General features: G+C 34.1%; 3 protein-coding genes and 1 long non-coding RNA gene across 17 annotated transcripts in view; 1 reads left to right on the top strand and 3 right to left on the bottom strand.

Moving 5' to 3' along the window:
- LOC108036876 (uncharacterized) overlaps positions 1–8,926 on the bottom strand; it is a 103,242-nt gene extending 94,316 nt beyond the window's left edge. For 2 of the 4 annotated variants that reach the window (XM_050889347.1, XM_050889349.1), the window contains exons 1-2: positions 945–1,163; positions 860–884 (exon numbers count right to left, since the gene is read on the bottom strand). The gene's annotated coding sequence lies outside the window, so the exon portion shown is untranslated. Of the gene's footprint in view, positions 1–859; positions 885–944; positions 1,164–8,553; positions 8,662–8,911 lie in introns of those variants that run through there. The other 2 variants (XM_050889348.1, XM_044092717.2) reach the window with 2 other exon arrangements.
- LOC108030487 (phenoloxidase-activating factor 2) lies at positions 4,545–17,651 on the top strand. 8 transcript variants are annotated; one of them, XM_044092723.2, is made up of 2 exons: positions 4,545–4,652; positions 16,210–17,651. In XM_044092723.2, the coding sequence occupies exon 2, from the start codon at positions 16,216–16,218 to the stop codon at positions 17,479–17,481; it is 1,266 nt and encodes a 421-aa protein (XP_043948658.1). In that variant the 5' UTR covers positions 4,545–4,652; positions 16,210–16,215; the 3' UTR covers positions 17,482–17,651. The 8 variants fall into 8 exon arrangements, 6 of the variants coding, with proteins under 6 accessions (XP_043948658.1, XP_043948659.1, XP_050745352.1 ...); XR_007764729.1 differs by lacking the exons at positions 4,545–4,652; positions 16,210–17,651 and adding exons at positions 4,659–4,729; positions 11,696–16,119; XM_044092724.2 differs by lacking the exon at positions 4,545–4,652 and adding an exon at positions 4,711–4,729.
- Positions 17,647–19,165, bottom strand: LOC127011611 (uncharacterized). The gene is made up of 3 exons (XR_007764747.1): positions 18,567–19,165; positions 18,402–18,489; positions 17,647–18,337 (listed from the first exon to the last, which is right to left on the bottom strand). It is a non-coding gene; the product is annotated as an uncharacterized LOC127011611 (long non-coding RNA).
- A 135-nt stretch (positions 19,166–19,300) lies between these two features.
- Positions 19,301–26,209, bottom strand: LOC108030488 (uncharacterized). Of its 4 annotated transcripts, none has more exons than XM_017103373.3 (4): positions 26,149–26,209; positions 23,659–24,072; positions 23,432–23,604; positions 19,301–23,378 (listed from the first exon to the last, which is right to left on the bottom strand). In XM_017103373.3, the coding sequence occupies exons 2-4, from the start codon at positions 24,006–24,008 to the stop codon at positions 22,828–22,830; spliced, it is 1,074 nt and encodes a 357-aa protein (XP_016958862.1). In that variant the 5' UTR covers positions 24,009–24,072; positions 26,149–26,209; the 3' UTR covers positions 19,301–22,827. The 4 variants fall into 4 exon arrangements, with proteins under 4 accessions (XP_016958862.1, XP_016958860.1, XP_043948662.1 ...); XM_017103371.3 differs by lacking the exon at positions 26,149–26,209 and adding an exon at positions 25,291–25,583; XM_044092727.2 differs by lacking the exon at positions 26,149–26,209 and adding an exon at positions 25,304–25,583.
- Positions 26,210–27,594: the final 1,385 nt, after the last annotated feature.

Genomic DNA, 27,594 nt, shown 5'->3' with positions numbered 1-27,594 from the left:
GGAGCAAAATGGTAATGAAGATATATAAGCAGCAACGCGATGCATTAGGGTTCCACCGACCGGCAGACAGCTTGAAGCGTTCAAAGCGTTTGTGGGCGTTAGAGTGGGTGTGGTAAAATTTTCTTAGGTCAGTCTTTAGGTATTGTTGAGACAAACGCATTTCAGTTATAATTTTGTTTCTATCATAAAAACTGTAGGCTCTACAGAGTTTTTGCGGATTGTGGGCGTTAGAGTGGGCGTGGAACCCCGCTAAAACAAACTTGCGCAAGAAGCCCAGGAATCTGAATGCCAAGTCTGACTCTTCTTATAGTTTCTGAGATCTCAGCGTTCATATGGACAGACAGAAAAACAGACAGGCGGACATGGCTAGATTGACTCGGCTAGTGATCCTGATCAAGAATTTATATACTTTATGGGGTCGAAAACGCTTCAATAATATATTAACTAAAATGTATTTGTCTTATCAATACCTATCGACTTACCAAAAAAAGGTGCCGCGGCCACTCCAACGTCCCAAAACGCTTAAATCTGTCTGCCGCCCACATAACATCTACTGAAAAAGCCGGTAGATGGAGCCCTAAAATAACGCTTTGCTGCTTATATATCTTCATTACACTTTTGCTCTCTTAAACTGAGAAACGGGTATCTAATAGTCGAGGCACTCGACTATAGCGTTCTTCTTTGTCATTTATTTATGAGTTCTTAAATATCCGAATATATTTGTTTTGCTGCCGCTGCTTGAAATGCTAAACACACACTCTTTTAAATAAATGCCACAATCTATTTGAGATTTTAAAGGTTTAGCGTGTACTCGGTATATGAGCATACCGGCGCAAGTTCGCTGTGCAGGAACACATACCGTACCAAATTCCCTTTTAGCGGTTCTGCCAAAAAAAAATAAAAATCAGAAGTGGTGAACTATAAAAAAAAGTTAAAAATATTACCGTGAAAAGTTTAATATTTGCTATGCTAGAAACACTTTGTCTTTTTAGGTTTGTGCTTCAAGACATATGTTGCTCCTTTCAACCATGTATTCTGCAGATTTCTGGCCTGCAGCCATGGTGAAAAATGTATCAAAAACTAGGAATAGAAATTCATGTAAAAGAAAAAGTTCTGTAGAAACAAAACTTCCCAGTAGTCTCACACCGTCCTCAAAAACTATACAAGGGTGACACAAAAACCGATGGGATTGGGGACGGTTGGTTTGGAAACCAACCCATCAAAACCGTAGGTGTCACAGATATCAATGCCATTTCCTTTTTTCGGAAAAACTACTGAAAAATTAACAGGCCTGGATACATACACTACAAATCAAATATTGAAATAATATCGAATTTTAGTTGATTTATTTTGACATTTTTTCAATAAGTTTTAAACTTATTTAGTGCTTTTTATGGAAAATTACAAAAATAATACTTGTTTAATGCGCATATTGTACAAAATAAAATAAAAAATGTAAAATTTGATTTACCCGCCTACCCGCTGCCGCCCTGAGCAGCTGCTTGAGGCTGTTGAATTGGTTTATTTATGTTTGCAAATTTTCAATAATTTTAAAAGTAAAACGAAATGCCATCTGCATTATTATTTACTTTTACTAACATGTTTTTTTTTTCTTCATAGCCGGCTTTTATCCGGCAAAAAATAAGACATTTTTCACGATAGTGCTGCCACCTCTTTGCAAATAATAATTACTACAACGTTTTTAAACATGAAATTTTTACCAGAAAATGTTTCATTTTTTAGTACAATACTAAGTATCGTACTATAAATAATTCATTAACACAACACTTTATTCGCTTTTCTGAAATTGTCTGTCTGGCTGGCCGGTTTGCAGACGGCTTTTATACCCTTACAGACGGTATATTGAAGGACACGTTTTCGACCTCATAAAGTATATACATATATTTTTGATCAGCGTCACTAGACGAGTCGATCTAGACATGTCCATCTGTCCATCCGTCTGACTGTCCGTCTGTCTGTCCGTTTTTACGCAAACTAGTCTCTCAGTTTTAAAGCTATCGGGTTGGAACTTTCCCAAGTCGGAACCAGCCGGATCGGACAACTATAACTAATAGCTCCCATTGAAACTATCGGGGAAACAATTTAAAAAAATTGTGTCTTCGGTGTTTTTTAGCGAACAACCTTCTAAACTTGGAAATACAATTTTTAAATTAGTTCTGAATTTCGAATTTAATTTTATTTTATTATATAGCTGCCATAGAAACTACCGCAAAATTAACATAATATGAAAGAATTATATCTTCGGTGTTTTTCAACATATAACCTCCTACGCTTGGAAATAACATTTTTTAATTGGTATTGAATTCCGAATTAAATTTAATTAAAATCGGAAAATTAGTCGAAAAATATGAAAAAATTATATCTTCGGTGTTTTTTAACATATAACCTTTAAAGCTTGGAAATACCATTTTTTAAATAGTTCTGGATTTCGAATTACAGCTGCCATAGAAATAATCGGAAAAAAATGAAAAAAAAATTACATCTTTCGTGTTTTTCCACTTATAATCTTCTAAGCTTGGAAATAACATTTTTTAAATTTTGAGGAATTACGAATTCAATTTAATAAAAATCGGACTATTCTTACATATAGATGTCAAAAAAACGCTAAAATCCTTAAAAATGTAACATTGTGTTTCTTATAACTGCAAGGGTATACACTTATACATTCATTAATTCTACAAATAGGACGGCTTTCATACATTTGAACATCATCAGCATACATGTGTACTTCACAGTACGACATGTTACTAGGTGAATTATTAACATACACTGAGAACAGTAATACACCTAGGACGAATCCTTGAGGATTCTTGAGGCAGTCGAAAACCAACTGCCCACGATTGCACAAATAAGAAGAAATTAGTTGCACTGATGCACTCAAGAAATTTCATAGACGTTTTAACTTAATATAAAGAATTTCGTGTTTAACCGTGTCAAATGCTTTGCTATAATTTAAAAGAGTCAAAAATGTTTTGTTGTCAGTATCAACTATTGAATTCAATAATTCAACTACTTTAATTATAGCTGTTGTACAGCTTCTGCCAACACGGAACCTTGGTTGCTTATCGGTTAGAATATTTTTAGTTGTTAAATAATTTGTCATCTGACCAGTCAAAAGTCGTTCGAAGACTTTTGACAAATATGGTAAGACTGAAATTGGCCTATACACATATGCAGATTTTGGAATTGGTATTATTTTAGCTAATTTCCAAGAGTCGGGAAGTATTGGTTGTGTAAAGCCAGTATTATATATAAAAGTTATGAATAGTAATATTTTTGGCAATATTATCGTTTTAAATTTTGGGTTTATGTTGTCAACCTATTTGACTTAATTAGTAACATTGAATTAAGGACATTAGACTCAATTAAACGCGCGGGAAACTAAAACTTCTATCACAGGTACCAATATCACAGCCGCAATTTATATTATCACAATTTTGATATGTATTTTGAGGAAGGTGATCAAGGTAGTCATCTTTAGTTACATCAAGTACTTTCCAGTATACAATTTTTTTGTTAAGTTCACCAGGTTGATAAAACATTGGCTAGTGTTGAATTTACCAATTCCTAGTTTTTAAATATCAGCCCGTTTCTGCTGACTCGTTGTTGCCCTATTAAATCCGGTAAAAAATTATTTTCGTTTCTCTTGATTAATTAATTGGGGTACATTTTAGTTTTATATTGCGCTGCGTGGTGGCTTGCCTTGGATCCCTTCCATCCATAAATGCAGTATCCCGTTTGTCAATAAGTATTTTAATTGCTGAACTAAACCATGGATTTTCACGTGGCATCACTCGGATACATATAAATGATTTCAAAAATCGAATATCTTTTAGCTTTCCCAAAGGAATACATAAAACTCGATTAATTTGTATAATTATACCCGTTACTCGAATAGTAAAAGGGTAGACTAGATATAATGCTAGAAACAACATTTTAACTAAAATGTGGTGCTCTCGTCAATACCTATCATTTGAGGCAAAACATTTGGCCACGCCCACTCGAACACCCACAAACCGCTTAAAACTGTGGGGCCACAATTTTTATACCCGTTACTTTTAGAGTAAAAGAGCATACTAGATTCGTCAGAAAGTATGTAACAGGTAAAAAGAAGCGTTTCCGACCACATAAAATATATTTATTCTTGATCAGGATCACTAGCCGAGTCGATCTAACCATGTCCGTATGAACGCTGTCCGTCCGTATGAACGCTGAGGAAACTCTCGGAAACTATAAGATGTAGAATATTCATACTTGGCATGCAGATTCCTGGGCTTCCTAAGCAGCGCAAGTTTGTTTCAAAGGGGTGCAACTCCCACTTTAACGGCCACAAACCGCGAACACCTGGTATCTGGTAATCGGGTATCTGATAGTCGAGGCACTCGACAATATCGTTCTTCCTTGTTTTTACTGAAATATAAAAGCCTAATCAATACCTACCAATTGACTTAAAAAAAGTTTGCCACGACCACAAATGGAAAAAAGCTTAAGTCTGTTTGCCGCCCACATTACTATATCACTGTGGACGGCACCAGAAAGGTTGGCGAGGCGACTACTATATACTCGTATACACAAAGAAATTAAGTCTACAGTAATCGTCCGGTGGTTACGAGTGATACATCAATCGAAAAGTATTGCAAAAACAAAGAGGAGTGCATACCAAGACTTAGATAAAATCAATTAGTTTGGGAGAAAGAGTAACGAAAGTGTAAAAGTGAAAATGTGATCTCTTGGGGCCGGTGGGGATAAATATGGCCACAAGATGGCCCCATTACCAATTCAGACCATTGTCTGAGCATTGAACCTTTTTTGTGCGTATACAAACTGTGATTAAGGGACCTGGGAATTTTAAATGTTGTTAAACAGCTTAATATAAGAATTTTTAGTTCTACCATTTTTGGAAAAACTAGCTAGTTTGGCTATAAAACAACTATAACAAGAAAGGAAGTTAACTTCGGCAAGCTAAACTTTGTATACCCTTGCAGTTAAAGAAACACCATGTCAAATTTTTAAGGATTGTGGCTGACTTCAGTGATATTAAACAAAAAATTATTTAATCTTTTTTTAGAGCATTTTTGTGACATCTATATGTTAGAGTAGTCCGATTTTTATTAAATTGAATTCGTAATTCCTAAAAATATAATAAATGTTATTTCCAAGCTTAGAAGGTTATATGTTGAAAAAAACGAAAGATATAATTTTTATACCCATGCAGAGGGTATAATAATTTCAGTCAGAAGTTTGCAACGCAGTGAAGGATACGTTTTTGTTATATATATTCTTGATCAGCGTCACTAGACGAGTCGATCTAGCCATGTCCGTCTGTCAGTCTGGCCGTCTCTCAGTTTTATAGCTATCGGGTTGAAACTTTCCCAAAAGTCTTCTTTCTATAATTAGGAACTAGCCGGATCAGACAACTATATCTTATAGCTCCCATAGGAACTATCGAGGAAAAAAATTTTAAAAAAATTATATATTAGGTGTTTTTTTAACATATAACCTTCTAAGCTTAGAAATAGCATTTTTTAATTAATCTGAATTTTTAAATATTTTTAAAATCGGACGACTATATCATATATCTGCCAAAGAAACGATCGGAAAATTAGTGGTAAAATAATATGACAAAAATATATCTTTGGTGTTCAAAGTTAAAAAACTGTTAAAAAAAAAACTCAAAACCAAATAAAAAATGTTATTTCCAAGCGTAGGAGGTTATAAGTTAAAAACCCCGATTTATCAATATTATTTTACCACTTATTTTCCGATTGTTCCTATGGGGGATATATGATATAGTCGTCCGATTTTTATAAAATTTAATTCGAAACTCAAAACCAAATAAAAAATGTTATATCCAAGCGTAGGAGGTTGTAAGTTAAAAAAACACCGGAGATATAATTTTTCAATATTATTTTACCACTAATTTTCCGATTGTTCCTATGGGGGCTATATGATATAGTCGTTCGATTTTGATAAAATTTAATTCAAAATTCAAACCTAATAATAAAAATGTTAAATCCAAGCGTGGAAAGGTATATGTTAAAAAACACCAAAGATATAATTTTTTTAAATTTTTTCTCCGATAGTTCCAATGGGAGCTATAAGTTATAGTTGTCCGATCTGGCTGGTTCCGACTTATATACTACCTGCAATAGAAAGAAGACTTTTGGGAAAGTTCCAGCTCGATAGCGTTAAAACTGAGAGACTAGTTTGCGTAGAAATGTATATCTCCGCCCGTCAGACGGACAGACGGACGGACAGACGGACAGACGGACATGGCTAGATCGACTCGTCTTGTGACGCTGATCAAGAATATATATACTTTATGGGGACGGAAACGTCTCCTTCACTGCGTTTCAAACTTCTGACTGAAATTATTATACTCTCTGCAAGGGTATAAAAAGAATGAAATCAAATCACATAGCTGTCAAAGAAACGGTAAGAGACATAATGAAATAATTCTTTTATGTAATATCACTGAAGCTACTAACGTTACTTAAGTTGATTATTTGTATAACTGCAAGGGTGTACAAAGTTGAATTCCTTTCTAGTTCAGACTTGTTTAGATAAGCCTTACTTGTTAAGACATCTAAACAGCCTGAGCATTAAACCATTTTAAGAGCGTATAATTTAAAATTTTGTATTGATGGGAACAATAAATTAGGGCTTAAGTTTTTTTAGCATTAAAAATTTTGGATTCGCACTCTCTTAAACTTCTTTATATTTAATTATATGTATATATACATTTACCCAAGTTCAATATACACTTTGTCTCCTGGGTTAAGCATATCAAAATGGCAGCTTTGACCAGTTCTGAACAACTATCGCTGCTTGACAACGGCATACTGCATATTATGGTGAATAGTCATACAATACAAATCTACAAACAAAGTGACGAAAAATATTATTTCCAAAGGACCCCAAAATGTTTGTCTTTGTTTTTGAAAATTTGGTTTTAACATTTTTACATTTAACATGATATCATTCCGAAACAGCCCCTATCGAGGCCTAAATACGTTTTTTTACATCGTACAACAAGGCCCAACCGTATTAAATAATTAAGAAAATGTATTTATTTAGTAGTTTGTATATTATATTTTCGTCACAATGGTTGATATCAAATTTTTTGTTGGTTGTGGGTCTTGAATACCCAGATAATCAAACTTGTGTTTCCCCTGTTAAAAGCAGAATATACAATATTTTTGCAAATGCATTTATAACCGGTTTGTAAAGCCAAAAATAAAAGGGAGGCTAAAGTAGATATATACCCTTTTTCAATATAACCATCTTACTTTAACTATACTGGCAGTTTTAAATTTATATGCATGACACTTCTTCAAAAGTCATTATTTATCGCGATGTATATACGCTTGTAAAATTTAAATTACAAATAAAATTGTTAGCAAATGGAACTACTATGAAAAAATGCTGTTAAAGGAACGATAAAACAAGAGAAAAAAATATTCTTTGTTGTAAAAAATTATTTTCCTGGAATAAAAGAAAATATATTGAAACATGAAAGGAAGTTAGGTTCGACAAGCCATATGTTAGATACCATTGTAGTTATAAGAAATAATAAATATTAGTTGCACCATCTAACATTTTTAAGACTTATTGCTTACTTCAGTGCTATAAAAAAAATATTATTTTTGTATTTCTTTGACAGTTTCTTTGATGTTGAGTCGTCTGATTTTTATTAAATTTTATTCGAAATTCTTAAAAATACAAAAATGTATATTTCCAATAGTAGTATATAATATGTCAAAAAACACCCAAGCTTTTATTTGTTTCATATTATTTTCCAACCAATTTTCCAATCCTTCCTGTGGCAGCTAGATGATATAGTAGATCGATTTTGATAAAAATAAAATGTAAAATTTAGAACTAATTAAAAAATGTTATTTCCAAGCCTAGGTGTTTGTATATTAAGAAACAACAAAAATTGATTAAAAACAAAAATTTTAACGATAATTTCAATGGGAGCAATAAGATAAAGTAGTCCGATCAAGCGGGTTTCAACCTTTATACAGCCTGCAAAAGAAAACCACTTTTGGGAAAGTTTCAGCCCGATAGCTTTATTTTCTTATCAATTTTCAGATCGTTCGTATGGCACCACTATTATACAGTTGTTTCTATTTGATAAATTTAAATCGAATTTTTTACTACCTGGAAAAGAAAGAAGACTTTTGGGAAAGTTACCTCCGGATAGAAACGGACGGTCAGACGGGGACGGACAGACGGACATGGCTAGATCGACTCGCCTAGGGATGCTCATAAAAAATGAAATATATTACTTTAAATATACTTTATGAGGCCAGAAATATCTAATTCACTGCGTTGCAAACTTCTGTTTGAAATCATAATACGCTTAAAAGGGTACAACAAATTTAAAATACTAGAAAAAACAGTATAGCTGACATACTATTGCTCTATACTAGAGTGCCTCGAATATCAGATAACCATTACCCAACTAAGGGTTGCAAAGGAAGCTCCCAATACACAAGCAGTAAAGCGGGATTGTAATACACCACCTACCCATGATTTCATTATATTATACCATGATTTCAGTATGCTAGATGTGTGCGTTTGAACGGGCGTGGCTGTGTCGCATAACAGACCTTCGATACCTACGAAAATAAAAAGTCTAAGTCTGAAATCTCAACTCTTTAGCTCTTATAGTTTTAAAGCTCCCAGCGTTCACACGGACTGACGAGCATGGCTAGATCGGCTCGGCTAGTGATGCTGATCAATAATATATATACTTTTTGGGGTCGTATACGCTTCCTTCTACAAGTAACATACTTTCCCCGAATGCAGTATACATTTTTACTCGATAAGTTGTGGTATGGTTTCAGCGGCAAGGGTGTGTGAACTTCGCTTTGCCGAAACTGACCTTCTTTCTTGTTTTCAGATGGCCTTTTTAAAGAAACGTATTCAATACACATGTCGACATATACTATGAACTTGGGGCTCGGTTCTTATCACTTTATTACTGAAATGCCAATTTAACCTTGACTATTGCTTCAAGCTTTGAGCTCGTTTGTACATCTGTGTATATGTATGTAAACTTTCTCAATATTTACATGTCATATTCGGTTTAAGCTCTCGACGGCAGTAGTCAAGAAGCTTTATTCGTGTTTAGAGCAACTAAAGGAAAACCACACATTTTTATATATAGTAATTGTTAAAATTCAATTTTATTAAATTTTGCACCTAATAAATATTAAAAAAAAAAAAATTGTATAACAACAAGTGAATAATGACCAAACACATCTACATATGGAGACAGTATCGCTACCAAAAGTTAATTTTTATATGAACATACGTATATACAGAAAGCTATTAAACGGGTGCATTTGTGTTTATGTAGTTCCGGTAGAACCACTTCCAGAAATAACATTTTTGAGCCGTGTTGAGAGTACAATTTTGTTTAAAATTTTGATAGGCCGTTAAGAAGGCGTTTCTCTGTCGCCGGACCTATATATCTTAAGCGTAGCCGCTTAAAACAAGAATAAAATAATGCCGATTTTGATATTTCGCAGATTATTTCAGTCAGAACTTTTTAAAAAGGAGACGCATTCGACGCTATTTTTATCGGCAAATATATATTGATTTCGTCAATACATATCGTTTGACCTGAAAAATGTTTATCACGCCCACTCCAACGCCCACAAAACCTAACAAAACTATGGCGACTAAAATTTGTATGCTAAAGAAACAAAATTAAAAGTATTATTCTTGTCAATACACATAGATTAAACTGATACAAGTTTGCAACGCCCAATAAAATGCCCATAACGCTAAAATTAAAATTTTGCGTAAGTAACGCTTTACAATCTGTCTTTGCTGCTTGTATACCTCCGACTTCCTTTTCCACTTTTTAGATGATACTCCTTTCTGACGTTTGAGACATTCGACTATAGCGTTTTTCTTTCATATTGTTTGTGAATGTTTTTGTTATAAGAACATACGGGCCGTTCTTTGTTTACAAAAATATTTTGTGTTCCTGTTTTGATACCATTGCAGAGCAAATTTGTCTCTTAGTTTTAGAGCAATCGGTCCGAAATATTTCCAAAAGTTTTATGCCTTTGGCAGGTAGTATATAAGTCGAAATCAGCGGGATCGGACAAGTATATTTTATAGCTTCATAGGAGTAATCGGAAAAGTAAATTTAACAAAATTATATCTTTGGTGTTTTTATACCCGTTACTCGAAGAGGGTTACTAGATTCGGTAGAAGGAAGCGTTTCCGACCCTATAAAGTATATATATTCTTGATCACCGGTGACCGAGTCGATCTAGCCATGTCCGTCTGTCCGTCTGTCTGTCATTCCGTATGAACGCTGAGATCTCCAAAACTATAAGAGCTGAAACAAACTTGGCTTGCAGATTCCTTGGCTTCCTGCGCAGTGCAAGTTTGGTGCCACCCCCACTATAACGCCCACAATCCGCGAAAACCTGTAGCGCCTACAGTTTTTATGATAGAAACAAAATTTTAACTGAAATATGTTTCTTTTATCATACCGATTGACCTAAAAATATACCACCCCCACTCTAACGCCCACAAACCGTTCAAGCGCTTAAATCCGTCACATAACATGTACCGAAATAGTTAGATGGTAGTGCCCTAAAATATCGCTTTGCTGCTTATGTTCTTCCATTCCCCTTTTGCTCCCTTAAGCTAGGTAACGGGTATCTAATTGTCGAGGCACTCGACTTCTTCCTTCTTTAACATATTATCTTCTACGCTTGCAAATAACATATTTCAATTAGTTCTGAATTTCGAATTTAATTTTATCAAAATTGGACGACTATATAATATAGCTGCCATAAAAACAATCAGAAAAATGGTGGGAAAATACTATGAAAGAATTTATAGCTTCAGTGTTTTTTGACTTATTAACTCATACTAATTTTTTTTATTTATTTTAATTGTATACATCTAATTGACTATATGTATTTTTATGGTATTCTTAATTTATTTAATAAAATTTATTTTAAACAATTTTATATACATAGAATATTATATTTATACATTTTATATATAATATATATTATATAATAACAATGATATTAATATCTTTCTTGTGGTTTCTTACCTTGACGTGGTTGGGGGTTGAGTAGGACAAATTTTTTTAATAAGATTGAAGCAAGCAAAAATTCGTTAAAATTTAAAATGGTGTTACTAACATTGATTATTTTTTATAACAACAAACTTCGGCTTGCCAAAGTTAACTTTCTTTCTTTTGATAGTACTGAAACTGAATATACGAGTTTATATTAGGATTTGGGCCAATAATATTTGTCTAAGTTTGAGTTTTTTTAGATTTGTATCTGGCTGATTAATATTAATATTCGTTTTCTTTTACAAACCAAACAAAATTCGTAAAAAATATCTTTTTTCACTTTCAATTTTACTGAAACTTTTGTTTCTTATACTACTTGGTTAGCAAGTAAACGCGTCTATCAGGATTTGGTCAAAACAATAATATTTTAAAATTCAATTTTTTTAAAATTTCAAAATTTACCGAATTGTAAAAAGTTATTTAGCTTGAAAATCTATATCCCCAGTTGTACTCATTAGAATGACTTAGTTTTTATACCCCTTATACGAAAAGTAAGTAAGAAATAGAAGGAATAGTTTCGGACTCTATAAATTATGTACATATGTATTTCAGGTTCTCGCAAAGGAATATTTTATTGAAGCGTGCCGAATGAGAACATTTTGGAAAGTGTTTTTATTGAATCGACTTAACAAGCATTATTTGTTAAAAAAAACGAGATATCAGAACTTTTGTATGTTGATGCTGCGCGATCTCCACGACCCTATACCTCTTTAAGAGGTGTTTTTTTTTTTATATCAGAAGTTTTTGTTATACCATCGCATAATAATAACTTCATCGTAATAATTTTCATCGCATAATAATAACTTCATTCGAATTTGTGCAACGCAGTGAAGGAGACGTTTCCGAACCCATAAAGCATATTTATTCTTGATTAGCATCACAAGACGAGTCGATCTAGCCAAATCCGTCTGTCCGTCTCTACCAAACTAGTTTCAGTTTTAAAGCTTTCAGGATGAAACCTTCCCAAAAGTCGAATTTATGTTACAGGAAAAATCAAAATAATGTATAATGTATAGTAATGTGTAATGTCAAAATTTTACTAATACCGCTAAGTTTCCTTTTCGGCAAACATATACGGTAGTAAATTGAAATGAAACGGAATCTTACTATTTTTGTTGGCAAAACGTTTTATATATCAAAGCTGAGGAATTTCAATGGCGATATAATTTCAAATTAAAAAAGAAATCGTTTGATTCAATTTTGAGAAACCAGGTGAAAATTGACAAAAAAAATTTTATCTGTAACTTTAAAGGTATTGTATTTAAGGAATTTCAGTATAGGCAGCGTAATAAGCATATTAAATAACCTTTTCAAAGACTAACGAGTTGATAGCTTCATACTTTTTAGATGTTTATAAGCTATAGGCATTTATTTTTTTTAAATTTTTTTTCCGGAATACGCGGGTTTTTTTGACGGTAGCAGAAGAAAAGTTTTCTATATCGAGATACTTTATACACCCATAGGTTTGCCAAAACCCTAAAACGAAGTTGGGATGCATACAAACCCACATGCAAAGGGACAAACATTTTCATGTTGGGAAGAAAATATTGTTTTTGAAATTACTTTTGAACTGGACATCGAATTTCAACGAAGTAGGTGTCATTTGACGCGTATTCTCAATAAAAATAAAAAAAGAAAGAAAGAATAAAACTATGTTGAAATCCGGGGACATTTATTCCAGCGTATCCAGCAGCTCCAATTTAATAAATTTTTACTGTTACACTTTCACTTTTTTCCCCAAAAATTGATATTTTCAAAGTTTTGTTTCGTTTGGTTTAGTTTTTCGATTGGTGTAATACTCGGTACGATCTGACCATAATATCAGATTGAAAAGTCTACAATTAAGATAGAATTTATAATATGTTTTATATAGATACATTAAAACAAATACATTTTTAATTTTTTAATTATAAAAGCAAATAAAAAGTAAAAAAAAGTTGTTACCATTGCCCTGTTTGTCACCTACAATCGGCTTTTTTTTACAAGTTGGAGAAATATTTTGTTTTTAAGAAATTGAATTTCTATGATTTTCTATGACGTTTGTGTTGATGCGTAATTTAACAGTCCCCCTCGCTCACACTCATTAGATTCTTATGGCTATAAGCTAGCAGTAAGAGTGAGCGTGATTAAATATTTACAAAAAAAATGAGCTAAATCAACATTTTTAAAAAAAATTAAAATTTTAAGTAGTTTAGAGAAAAAAAAGAAAACTAAGTTCGGCATGTCGAAGTTTCAATACCCTTGTCGGTCGTTCCCGTGGGATATTTGTAGGTCAAGAGCTTTGCGTTTTTTAGAAAATTAATAATAAATAATTAATCCTATTTTAATTTCTCATTGTATATGTTGGCCGAAAACTAAATATAACTGATTTTTCATTATTTGGACATTAATAATTCGATCGTTCCTATTATTAAATATTGTTTAGTCGAACGATTTAAAAAAAAAAAAATTCGAAAATATAAATTTATACAAGATGAATATTCCCAAAAGTATAAATTAATATGTTTAAACACGCCAAAGTTATTTTTTTATTTAATTAAAATACAATAAAAATTTTATTTTATTTACTATGGGAGTTTTATTTTGTAGTTGGCCCATCCGACTCGTTCCTAAAAATGGGAAGGTTTTACACCGATAGCTTCTAAAGTGTGAAATCAGTTTGCGTATAAACGGACAGACGGATACGGCCAGTGATGATGATCAAGCAAATATACAGACCGTTCTTTTACAAATTGAATACCATTTGTTGGGAAACATTTTTGATTTGCCTAAAAAAATTAGCAAAAAACGTTACAATTCAATAGGTTGCTCTGTTCGAAAATCTATATCTTTACCTGTATCCGATTAACATTCATTGCTTTTGTATTTAGATCTCTTAAGGCTCAAGTCTTAAAAAATATACTTTTGAAGACAATAAAATCGAATTAAATTTAAAAAAATTTAGGATTTGTTTTTTTTTTAATTTTAATATGAGCTATTATGAAGATTATTATTTGGTATAAAATCAGTAGGCGCCACAGTTTTGCTCGAGTTGTTGGCGTGGCTCAATATCTCACAAATAGTACGGCCAGCTCAAGAAAAAAAAAACTTTTCCGAATTGCCAGCGAAGTCCAAGTTTTGGTTTTCACTTTTTGCCCACAGCACAAAATAAGAAAACGATATCAATTCAGAACTATCGAACGATAAAAAAATAAAAAATAATATCGCAAAGAAAGGACAGATTTCCGTAAAGGTGATGTTTCATTTTTTCCGCCTGAGGAAGTTTAAACAAGAAAGATCGCTATAGTCGAGTGGCTCGACTACCACTCAGCTTAAGGGAGCTAAAGAAAATGGAGATATATAAGCAGCAAAGCGATATTGTAAAGCGCACCTGCCTGCTATTTCAATAGATGGTAATGGGGGCGGCAGAAAGATTTAAGTGTTTTGGCCATTTGTGGGCGTTAGAGAGGGCGTGCTAAACTGTTTAAGTCAATTGGTAGGTATTGATGAGGCTAATAGAATTCAGTTTACATTTTTTTCTACTATTAAAACTGTGGACGCCGTTAAAGTGGGCGTTGAAGTAGACGTGGCAAAATGTTTTAAAACTTAATCGATAGGTATTGATAAGACCAATACATTTCAGTTACTATTTTCTTTCCATGCAAAAGTATGCAGGTGCTTCAGTGCTTAGTGTGGGCGTGCCAAAAAATTAAATTATATTTAGTATATATACATATATATTTATGTCGATCACCATCTGAGTCGATCTAGCCATGTTCGCTAGCTAAAGAACACACACCACATAAAACCCTCTATACAAACACAATCTACTTATTAAAAACAAGAAATAATCAACGATTAAATGTTTAAGGATTGTTGCTATCTTCAGTTATATTTAAAAAAATATTTATTTCATTATATCTTTGACCGTTTCTTTGACAGCTATATGGTAAAGTCGTCCGATTTTTATTACATTGAATTCAACGTAAGGAGATAAAACACTGAAACTATAATTTGTTTCATATTACTTTGCGATCGATCCTATGTTAGCTATATGATGCAGTCGTTCGATTTTGATAAAATTAAATTCGAAATTCAGAACTAATTAAAAAATGTTTTTCCAAGCGTAGGAGGTATGTTTAAAACACCAAAGATATAATTTTTCATATTTTCGACTAATTTTCCGATTGTTTCTATGGCAGCTATATACATATATATTCGTCCGATTTTGATTAAATTTAATTCAAAATTAAAAAACAATTTAAAAATGTTATTTAAAAGCGTAGGAGGTTATATGTTTAAAGGCACCGATGATATAATTTTTTCATATCGTAATATATTCCATCACTCCTCCTAGCTTAGTAACGGATACTTTATACATATATGAGGCAATCGACTACAACGTCTTCTCTTACAAAATAATAAAAAATATGTGCGCATGATGTGTTTTAGCGTTATATGCGTTTTTGGGCGTTAGATTGGGTGTGGCTCCCTGCTAAAACAAACTTGCGTTGTGAGGGAGGGAGTACCAACATTCTAGCTCTTATAATTTCTAAAATCTCAGCGTTCATACGGACATATGTAGCTAGATTGACTCTGCTAAGGATCTTCATCATAATATAGGGAGTGATGTGTTGGGTCGTCGAATACACTATCTTGCTTTTACTTTACAAGTAACGAATATAAAAAATGACAAAATTTTCCTTTTGAAAATATACCCCGAATCTTGTTTAAAATAAAGCGTCTGGACTTAACAAATAAGGTGGCACTCATTTTATCAGCAGGAAGAAAAAGTCGAATGCGATGGCTAAGCACAACCTGATTTACGGAATTTTCAATTCTACACCTCTACCGCTCTTTCTCCCAAACACATTGAATCTTGGTATTCAATCCTCTTATTTTTTATAGTGTGCGATTGGACCATAATTGTAGTTCTTTTAATTCTGTAGATACGTAGTACTGATCTTAACACACTCACCTGTTCACTCTTTTTTTATTTGCAGTTCCTAAAGTATTACATTTTTTACTGCTAGTTAAGTAAGCCAAAAACAAATTTCAAGAAATAAAAATCCATCTTTTTTTTGCAGACTAAGATGACTGGCTACAAAAGTACCTTGACCGCCTTGCTTGCGATTTTAACCGTAGTTCCTTCCGCACCTGCTCCTCAACAGAACTTAAACGCTCAGAAAAACATTGAAGAAATATTTAACACTAAAAGTAACAGTCTTGGTCCACAAATCAGTGGAATTGGATTAGTGGTTACACCTGAACCTCTAGATGACATAAGTGGACAGAAAAACTTCAACTCAATTAGTGGCAAAACTACAGCATGCAATTGCGTACCTTATTATATGTGCGACCCATCCACCAATAGCGTGACTGAGGATGGGTCATTTGATGGATTTGGTGTAATTGATATTCGATTTAATGCCGATGATCCGATATGTCCTGCATCTGTAGACGTGTGTTGTGCGGATAATAAGACGCTTAATGTAACCTTAAATCCCACACCTTTGAATCAAAGACCAAACCGACCACGAGGCTGCGGTGTTCGCAACACAGGTGGATTAGATTTTGCTCTTTCTGGGGCGACGCAAAATGAAGCTGGATTTGGCGAGTTTCCATGGACAGTAGCTTTATTGCACTCCGGAAACTTAAGCTATTTCTGCGCTGGATCTCTCATACATCAACAGGTGGTTTTGACCGCGGTACACTGTGTTGAAACGCATGAACCAGGAACATTTATTGTCCGTGCAGGAGAGTGGGATACACAAACGACGAAAGAGCGTCTACCCTATCAAGAAAGAACTGTGCAAACGGTTATTAAGCATCCACAATACAAAAGGCGAAACATAGCTAATGATTTTGCCCTAATAGTTTTAAGTGAGCAGCTTATTGTGGATGACCACATTAATGTCATATGCTTACCAAAGCAAGATGTTATTCCAGAACCCTCTACCACATGTTTTTCAACAGGCTGGGGAAAGGATGTTTTTGGTTCTTTTGGAAAATATAGTGTCATTATGAAACGTGTGCCCTTACCTATTGTCGCATTTAATGTTTGCCAATCGCGGCTTAGAAGTACTAGGCTTGGACCCAAGTTTTCATTGGATAGGTCGTTCATATGCGCAGGTGGGCAGCGTGACATTGATACCTGCCAAGGCGACGGTGGAGCTCCATTAGCGTGTCCAATCGGGACTTCATCAGAAAACCGATATCACCAAAGTGGTATAGTTGCTTGGGGAATCGGTTGTAATGATGAAGTGCCAGCGGCTTATGCCAATATAGCTGGGGCACGAGATTGGATTGATCAGCAAATGTTAGCAAATGGATTCGGAACGGATGTTTACACTGCTTGAATGATGATTCCCGAAGATAAACAAATATTTGAATTAAATATTTCCATATATTTACTATAAATTTCAACATTTATTGTAATAGATATACATATATGATAAATAAAAATCCATCCAATAAACACATTTTTTTAAATATATTTTTTAATAAATGCAACGAAAGAATTCTCCAATTTTAATTTTTTTGTCATGGGCGAACCTGTTATCAGATTAAGGAAGCAAAATGGGAAATGGAGATATACATATAATAATACCTCCCGCTATTTAGGTATATGTTATGTGGGCGGTAAGCCCACCTTTTAAACCGTTTTTGGGCGTTAGAGTGGGCATTGCATAATTTTTTTCTATTATAAAAACTATAGGCTTTACAGATTTTCACGGATTGTGGGCGTTAAAGTTGGCGTGGCACCCCGTTTATATTAACCCTTCAGTTTCAAAATAAAAGTTTCCCGGGGAAAACGTCGCGGAATTCCGAGGGAGTGTCCGTTTTTTCCTAGGGGAAAATGTACAGGAAATTTTTTTGAAGTCTCTCAGGATTTCGCGTGTTTCTAATACTAATTTTTGCATGCACTTTCCCGTGCAAGGCAAACGTCCCAGGGAAATCCCGTCGAAAATTCGAGAATTCCCTTGAAAGGGAAACGTGCCTGGGAAATCCCGTCGAAAATTCGCTAATTTATTATTATTGAATTAAAAATAAATACATATTAATTTACTTTTAGCTATATTTTATTTCAATTGTATTATTTAAATTTTCTGTAGAATTACAATTATTATTTGCAAGTCTATGTTTTTTTTAATAATTTGTTCTTAATATTTAACATCGCTTTTCGGTCCGGGTCCTCAGAATCCCTGTCCAACGCTGCTGAAAAAATAAGGGCATGTGCTTAAAAAAATGTGTTTTACTTGTATACTTGTACATTTACCTTTTCAATCTGTTTAAACCCCTTTGAGGGATTTCCTCACGCCACTTTCGGAAAACGGAACCAGCATTTTTTGGGTTATGTTATAAACCTATAAAAATTTCAAAGAAAGAACATTATTTAAACGTGAATCAACGCACAAAATCTTCAACTTAAGGAAGCACATACCTGACTTGATTTATTTTCAAAAAATATCAGTTTTTTTAATAAATTTAAATGTGTTGCAGCGCACAATTTAAACAGCCGCTGCTCTTCTTTTCATAACTCAAACAGAATGCACCAGGTCTTCTTCTTCTTTTGGTTTTTTTCTAAACATAACGGAGAGACGAAAAAGAGAGCACCGACCGAATGTTGCTCTCTGAGAGCCGAGGGCAGGCAGATTATAAGACACAGAAAGAGAGGGTAATATCCGAGGATCTGCCTCTCTTTCTTGCCGAAATGCTTTCGGCGGAAATCTTCTACGCTGCTCCGAATTCTCTGCTGACGTCGGCAGCAGCATACATACATACAAAAACAAAACAGCTTTTTGCGCTCGGACATGTTGCGGCGACGAGACTGCAGAACTGAAGAGATTGGTAACATGCAAGCATGTGTTTGTTTTCGAAAGCTCACGCTGCTGAAATACACCCTTTAAGGGCCTAAGCTAATTTTAAAAGACGACTAGCTTCAATGTACAAAATATTTATTTCGTACTGACTTTATATGATAATTAACGAATTAAGTATACTTCATAGCATTAGCGTATACCGACCTTATCTTGTAAGTTAGTTTTGTAGTTAATCATACAATATAAATAGTATTATGTTAATTTAAAACAGTTTGTATATAAAATAGTTCATAGTACATTGAACTGTTGATATTAATTGTCCGATTTAATCATAGTAGTACTTTACATAAAGTATGTCCCTTCTTCCTTTTTTTACGCCGACAAGTACATTCGTTGCTTAGCTCAGAAATTATTCCCTGCAAGCATTTTTTATCGCGCAAGTCACTTCTAAGTGACTTCTAGAAGATGAAAACTATCGTCCGAAAAGTGTCGCCGAAGACACTTCAAGAAGAGTCGCCGAAGTGACTTTCCGAAGGACTCACAGTGTCATCCGGCTTCCCAGGACTCTTCGGTTTGGTTACACAAGACTGCTAGATAACCAAAATGAGTTACAAGCACAAATCCAACACCTCAAAATAAATTATTGCAAGGATTCTGGAAAGCTAAACTCCTTGAACGATCTCTGCCAACCATTTTGCGACCTAGACTAAGAAGTCCAGCAAGCGGTGTTAAGATGCCGCTGCTCGGGTTCATAGAATTAAGGGGTTCTTTCAGTCGTGCAAAACACCTTGAAATTAGACAATATAGTTTAGTTATTTATTTGTGGTTTTTGAGCGGTTTATGTATAACAAGCAATCAAAAGAATAACGAAGCTCCGTTAGCGTCGCGATGCAGTGCCAGGTTTAGACTGCTTTTTCCACCCTCTTCACCTACTGGGGAAGAGTACGCCTCGAGACTAACAGCATTAAAGTAGTTGGTAGAGAAATATCAGAAAGTATTTAAAGATAGCAAGCGGCCTTCAAAGACGCTCATCGACCAGCACGGTTATCAATCAACTACAGAGACGATTCAATGAATTAGAATCATTTATAATTTTTGCATAAAAATTTATTTTTTGATTATTTGTGGAGTTAGTGCATAATGAAGGTTTGCGCACAATGGGCTGATGCGGTGCGTAGCGGCACGGCGCTAAGCTGCGCGACGACGCTTGCGGAACGCACACTCAAGCGAAGTCGTTGGGGCAAATGTACCGTAATCGACTACATTTCGACTTTTTTCTTTGCTTTCTTATTGGAATTTATCAATTGCTAATTGTCTATTTCATTCTATTTGTTTTCGACCCAAAACTGATGCCCCAACGATCGGCGGTAACAGCCGAAATATTCCGAGAATAAAAGATATCGGCTCGGCAAATGCCGCTTGCTCTTTCGAGCATTCATTCATTTAATTACATGCAAGCTTCTCTAAACGCTAAAAACAGCGGGTTCCTCGCCGCACCTCACCACCCCAGTGGGCGCGCACCACCAGCCAGGAGCTGCACATTCCACAAGAAATAATTTGGCAGATACCGTGTTCTCTCAAGACGGACACTACGGCACCTGACAACGGCTAAAAGCCAGGTACCAAAACTGCAAAAAGTAAGCTTTGCTGCAATAGGAGGAGTAGTCTTAAATCATCCCACAAGGAAAAGAGGTGCAAGATTCGTCAAAAACGCGGCGCCAATCAATTATTCAAGTAGGAGCATGCAAAAATGGTTGGCCTATGTATGTATATATTTCTCATAAGGATAAAAACTTTGGATCTGGAATCATTAAAAGGACCTATTGGTCAACTATAAACATTTTGTGGTATTAGAGACGCAGGTGGGGCAAAGCTCAGCGCTCTTACATTTGTCGTCCATAATGGAGGCGGGGAAACAGTTTGTTAGAAATTCAGAAATGATGATGGAGTTGCTTTGGCGCAAAATATTTTGACCAGGAAATGGTTTGGTGTTTCTTGCACAATGATATAGGAAGTGGGCAAAGAACTGTGCTAGAATTTACTTACTTGTTTTTTTTTTTTATATTTCTAGGGTATAAACTTATGTATGTACATATATGCTCGTTTCTTAAAGAAACCCATCAGGACTTTTTAGGAAGAAGACTTAGAAAATATTTTATGATCGAAGCCCTTTTATGGCCAGCAAAAGATTAAATTGTGGTAAATGATAAATAGTTTGATATAGAAGACATCAATCGGCAGAATAAGCTTTCTCTCGATGAAGAGAAGATGCCTTTAACGAACTTAGCATTGATGGGTCATAAATAGCAGCTGATTTAAATACATACTGCGAGAAAAAAAATCAAAATAGAACTGACTTATTACAAACTTCAAAACGGTAAGAATTGTGGCTATTTCTAAGCATTTCATTTAATCAATAGCTACCTAGTTTTGAGGCGACAAATGATAAATTTCTACGAAGGCACAATTTTATTTCCCACGTCAATGCCACTTTTGTTGCAAAAAGAAAATATGAAGGACATTAGTCATAAACAAACATAAAACTCGGTCATGGTCTCCCAAGGTGCGCCTCACGTAGTCGACGACGCACTGGCCCGGCGGCATGTTCTTATAGTAATTAATGTCCGACACACAATATTTGAAAGCTGTGCGGTGACAACCGATATCGTTTTTAGGAACGTCACTTCATAAAAAAATCATTTCTATAGCTTCGGAGTTTTTTGACATAAAATCTTATAATATTGGGAATTTTATTTTTTATTTTTAGGACTTTCGAAAAAATTTAATAAAAATCGGACGACTCTAACATATAGCTGTCAAAGAAACGATCGGAAAAATAATGAAATAATATTTTTTAATATAACTGAAGCTAGCGGCAATCCTTAAAAATTTAACATGGTGTTACTAACGTTAATTGTTTCTTATAACTGGAAGGGTGTACAAACTTTGGCTTTCCGAAGCTAACTTCCTTGCTAGTTTTTTTTTTGTTTCAATGAACATATATTTCCGAACTATCAGTGAGGTAAATTTTGTCCGGCCAAACTGCTGTGCCGCTTTAGTTTTATTGCTAGAAACAAATTTAACTGAAATGTATTGCTTTCAGCTGCTTTGCAACTATAAAATTTGTGTACGTCATTGTCGTTGCCAACGACTCACTTGCTTTTTATATTTAATTTAATTATACCCGTTACTTGTAGAGTAAAAGGGTATTCGTCGTAAAGTATGTAACAGGTAAAGGGAAGCGTTTCCGACCCCATAATGTATATATATTCTTGATCAGGATCACTAGCCATGTCCGTCTATCTGTTTGTCCGTATGAAACTATAAGAGCTAGATGAGTCAGACTTGGCATACAAACGCCCACAATCCGCGAAAATCTGTAGCGCCTATAGTTTTTATGATAGAAACAAAATTATAACTGAAATGTGTTTGTCTCATCAATACTTATAGACTGACCTAAGAAATTGGTACCAAGCCCACTCTACCGCACACAAACGCTATAAACGCTTGAATCTTTCTGCCGCCCACATAACATCTACTGAAATAGTCGGTAGGTGGCGCCCTAATATACCGCTTTACTGCTTATAAATCTCTATTCCCCTTTTGCTCTCTTAAGCTGAGTAACGGGTATCTGATAGTCGACTATAGATCTTCCTTGTTTTTAGTTTTCCATATATATTTTTTACATTTCTTTTATTTTTTCCAAATTATAAATATTGTTACTCAATGGAACATTAGGAAGTGCTTCAAGGCCTCTATAAACTTAGAGTTTTAAATTAAAGGAAACATAAGTCTTGATAAAGAACATAAATAAATGGTGTCCATACTGTAATAAAGGTTCAATAAATTAAGATTCACAATATGTTGACAAATTTACACGTTCTAGGCTTTGTTTGTTGAATTTTCTGGAATTTTCATTACTTTATCTAGCCTTTTAGTTCTTGGTGGGGGTATGGGTGGGTTTTCTAATTTATTGTCGCCTACCCTGCATGGCGTTTTAAGTAAGTTACACCCAAGAATGTTTTCCTTGATAGAATTACAAGAAAACATGTTATTTTTAAGACTAATAATACATTTGTTGGAACATACTTTTTTGTTATAATTCAATATGTACCATATTACTACGGAAAAAGTAAATACTATAAGTATCAACACGAGGAAAATAATTATAGTATACTTAAGAGTTTCACTATGCCTTGTTACTGAATTTGTATCCGTGGTTGTAAGCATTTGTGTAGGCTGTGTAGGTGTCGGATATGAGGGACGACTGTGTTTAACATAAGTCCTCGTCTCATTAGTGAGGGCAATATCCGAGCAAGAACGAAATTCCTCTTGTGGGCCACACCCAACAGCTCCATTTCCATCGCTGCAAATGCCCCAATTATTGCCAGCAACATAACGCCATTGCAAAACACACTGGTCACACGTAAGATCTGTAATACGTAACAGTTAGCTTATACAACACTTTTCTTTCGAAAATGTTTACCAGGTAATTGCGCCTGAATTTCATATATGCGACTTCCATTTCGGGGATAAAAGCGAATGTTTAGGTCAGTTGGAATTGGATGAGAAGGATAGCCTTCAAGTATCAGCAACACATTTTGATCGAAGCAAAACTGCTTAGCACTTTGATTTGGGCAAATCCGAAACTCAAAATATCTGTAATTGTATTTTTGTCATATTTTTTCTGGAAGTATATAGTTATATGCTTACCCCATATGACTAGCAGTTAATTCGACAAGGATCTTTATTTTGGATCCAGGCAAATAACTCCGTACTATTAAGCCTTGTCCCCATTGGCCACCAGATTCATGGGGCCGTGGTTCCGGAACATCCCACGCGTCTCCGCACTCTCCACACTTACCACCGTTTACTTTCCATTGCCGGGTAAACCCACCACAGTAAAGTTCATGATCGTTGTAGTCTGGGGGGGTTGGAAATCCAAATCGCCAAGCGGAAGCTCTACTTGGTGGCTCAATTAATCTCCCGTGGCCATTGCAGGACATAAAAGAATACGATGTCGCAAATAATAAGCCAATCCACAATCCATTTATAGATCTCATACTATATTCCAGTTAAAAGAGGAATTGCGATTCCTAGTGCTCAGATTATGATTTGTTTGCTTGTCTAAAAAATATACAATTTTAAATAAATAGACCAAAAACAGAATTTAAAAAGTCATCTTTTTTCTGTATATATTAATTTTCTATTAATACTAATATTTTAAGCCCGCAGTGTTGAACTATACTACCTCTATCAACTCACAGCTCAACAACATCGAGCACTATAACCTGATTAATTTTTTATACCACGCCAATTCCAACAATAACGACAACAACGGTCTTCGCAACTAACGAAGTGTGTATCGCCGATTATAAAAATATCGATCGTACCTTCAACAAATAAAAGTTCTTATATAAATTTTTGTGACGAAAATGATTTGCAGAATAGTGTTCTTATGTATTAAATATACATTTTTATATCCGTTACTTGTAAAGCTAGGGCTAGAAACATGTAACATGAGTTTTATAAAGTATTTAAATTATTTATCAGAACCACAATCCGATTTGTTGTAGCTCTGTCCGACAGAAACTAAAAGATACAAAGGGTTGAGATACTTTTAGTTTACTTATATTTTAGCATGTGTCGAAATTCTTTTTTTTTATCAAAGCCCAAAATCAACGAAAATTAAAAGCCTTATTTCTGGTGTCTTTTTAAACGGTTACATACACTTCCAAAAAAAAAATCAAAAACCCACATTTCTCTTCTTACATAATAATTTCGTAGAATGAATAAAAAATAAGGAAGACTATCAGATACCCGTTTTTCAGCGCAAAATGAAAATGGAGATATACAAGCAGCAAAGAAATATTGTAAATCGCCATTTTTTTCGATCAATCGATATGTATTGATGAGACAAATAAATTTTAGCAAAAAAAATTTTCTAGCGTGACAATTGTGGTGACCACAGTTTTGGGCGGTTAGTGGGCAGTAGAGTGGGCACGGCACACTTTGATTATGGTCGATCGATATGTATTGATGAAACAATTACATATCAGTTAAAATTTTTAAACGAGTTTACAAATTTACAATATAATTTAACAATTAACAATTATAATTTGATGGTCATGTTATCAGTTATCAAGTCCGCCGAATGGGTTTCTTTATTCTTTGAGTCCGCGCAAAAAAGGGTGTCTTTAGAAGAATTTCTAATTTCTAATAAATGTTGATATTGTATATTTGATAGTCAAGGCAAAACATTTTAAAAATAAAACTATAATTTACACGTTAAATTCACAAGGGTTTGTCAGCTTATATAAAAGACTTATAATTATTTAAGTATACTTTAGTTTTATACGGTTCAAGTGTCTCGTTGGTTCCTTGGACCGAAATAAATAAAGTCATTTGTATTTTGGGTTGTTCTTTTAAGCTCAAACGTATGCAAAACTTTTTTTTGGTTCCTTATAATGTAAAACGAACTTGTTATAAATTCCAAATGTGGACAGAGTTTGCATTGCTAAGTTCCAACTGAATACTAAAGCCAGCCAAGCGAACTTTCTACCTCTTTAATATTTTGTGGCGGCGTACCTCAGAAGTTGCTGAGAGGACAAAACATATTTCTTTAACTGAAACTGTAGTCTGTTAGAATTTTTTAATTATAATTACGTATTAACATTACATTTGTTAAAATACTTTAATTACTTTTGAACAATTTTTATACTGGTGCAATTGTAAACGCATTTCTTAAATCGTGGAGTGGGGGAAACCGATCTGAATTCATTTTTTGAAAGAGAAAATCAACAAATTGCCATTACATTGCGTAGCCCCAATACTTGAAGCCTTTAAAACTGGTTTAGACGAAATGAGCTGGCCGACGACTGTTCGTTATAGTACAACATTTTATTTTGGTAATGAAGACAGACTTTTAAAGAAGATGAAACGTATAATATAATTAGCACCTGTCTCTGAAACATAAGGAATAATAAGCAGTGCTTTCATAATTTCAGCTATATGATAGGGTATTGGTAAAATTATAAGCTTGTTATATATTCATTGTATTAGTAAATAGCTAAATTGTGCAGAATTTTGGCTTGAATATGTAAGCATGTTCTCTTTGAAAAATAAAATAAAATATTTCAGAAAGAAAGAAAATTTTTTATATATTGTTACCTAATTTTAAAAGCAAAATAAATTGAAACCTACTTTGTAATATATTCCTTTATGTTTACATTTACACCATTTGCGGGGTTCCACAGAACTCGGTAAAGTACACGTTGAATGAGCTAAGAACGCAACCAAAACTGGTTACTAGCATACAAGTGCCTATAATCAATCGGCGTTACTGGAAACGAGAATTTAAAAAACAAACAGCACCCATTAACACAGCCAAATAAACTCGACACTCATAATCTCTATTCACCCCAAAATATTAATAATCCTATGATCTGATGCTAAGGAGCTGACACTCCCAAGAGTTTATAGAATTTACAAAGATACCGGTTTGTTCAATATACTTGAATGTTCGGACTAGTTTTACCATGCCCAACTATCTCTATTATAAAAGCTATTCAAATCGTTTGATAGTCTTATTCTCTCGAAGCCCAAAATTTTGTAAAGTATTTTTAGCACTAAGCATGAATTTAGAAATATTCCTTCATCGCTATCTTTTCAAAAGATTTCTGCAAGACTTGATGAGGCAATAGCCGATCTATTTTCCAAATTTCTGGAAACCACATTATTGACTTTAGCCAATTATCAGAATCAAAAATCGTACTCCCTGCCTCTCTTGAAGGGTATTGGTAACAATTAATTAATGTAATCTACCAAAGAATTAGATTCTAATTTGATTCTTTGAACTATATTTATTACGTCGCTCGACCCAGGGAAGTAAGCGTCGGTCGGCTAGGCGTGCGGCGTATTGATTTCAGTCAAAAGTTTGTAACGCATGAAGGAGACGTTTCCGACTATATAAAGTATAAATCTAGTATAATCTAGCCATAGCCTAACTAGACTCTTAGTTTTAAAGCGACCGGATTGAAACCTTCCAAAAGTTTAATTTTCTTTGCTGGTAGTATAAGCAGGAACGTGCCGGAAATAGAAATGTTAAAAACAATTAAAAAAAAACTACAAAAAATTAAATTTTACCTGTGTTTTGATATATTAGCTTCTGCTTAAAAAAAATACCGGACGACTGTATCATAAAGCTGTCATAGGAACTATGGAATAACTAATGATAAAATAAAACAAAATGTTTTAATTCGTTTATTTACGGAATTAAGGATTAAAAATAACCCTGAATTCCATGCTAGGGTATAAAAACTTCTGCTTGCTGGATGTAGCTTCCTTTCCTTGTTAAACTGATTTTCTTACGTAGTACTTTAGTATCAAACAAAAACACCTCCTTATAAGGTAAGGGGTCGTAGCTATCACGCACCATCAATATACTAAAGTTCTGATATCGACTTTAGGAAAAGTAATGCTTGTTAAATCGAATTAATAATTACACTTTCTAAGATGTTCTTATTCGTCACGCTTTAATAGAATATTCCTTTAATGCGAGAACCTGAAATACTTGGCTGAAGCGGGTAGAGTGAGAACTTTTTAGAAAGTGTATTTATTATGTCGATTTAACGAGGACTGTTCATCACA

This window comes from Drosophila biarmipes, chromosome 3R (assembly GCF_025231255.1).
Source record: "Drosophila biarmipes strain raj3 chromosome 3R, RU_DBia_V1.1, whole genome shotgun sequence".
Taxonomy (NCBI): Eukaryota; Metazoa; Arthropoda; class Insecta; order Diptera; family Drosophilidae; genus Drosophila; species Drosophila biarmipes.
The sequence above is the reverse complement of the archived record's forward strand: the minus strand, read 5'-3'. Positions and strand labels throughout refer to the sequence as shown.

Bases quoted from the DNA above. Each gene is read 5' to 3' on its own strand.
- LOC108030488 (XM_017103373.3), bottom strand. From the start codon at position 24,008: ATGAGATCTATAAATGGATTGTGGATTGGCTTATTATTTGCGACATCG. The intron at 23,605-23,658 runs GTAAGCATATAA...ATACAATTACAG, and splicing joins TTAACTGCTAGTCATATGGG to ATATTTTGAGTTTCGGATTT. The intron at 23,379-23,431 runs GTAAACATTTTC...TACGTATTACAG, and splicing joins AATTCAGGCGCAATTACCTG to ATCTTACGTGTGACCAGTGT.
- LOC108030487 (XM_050889395.1), top strand. From the start codon at position 6,424: ATGAAATCAAATCACATAGCTGTCAAAGAAACG. The intron at 6,457-16,209 runs GTAAGAGACATA...TTTTTTTTGCAG, and splicing joins ACATAGCTGTCAAAGAAACG to ACTAAGATGACTGGCTACAA.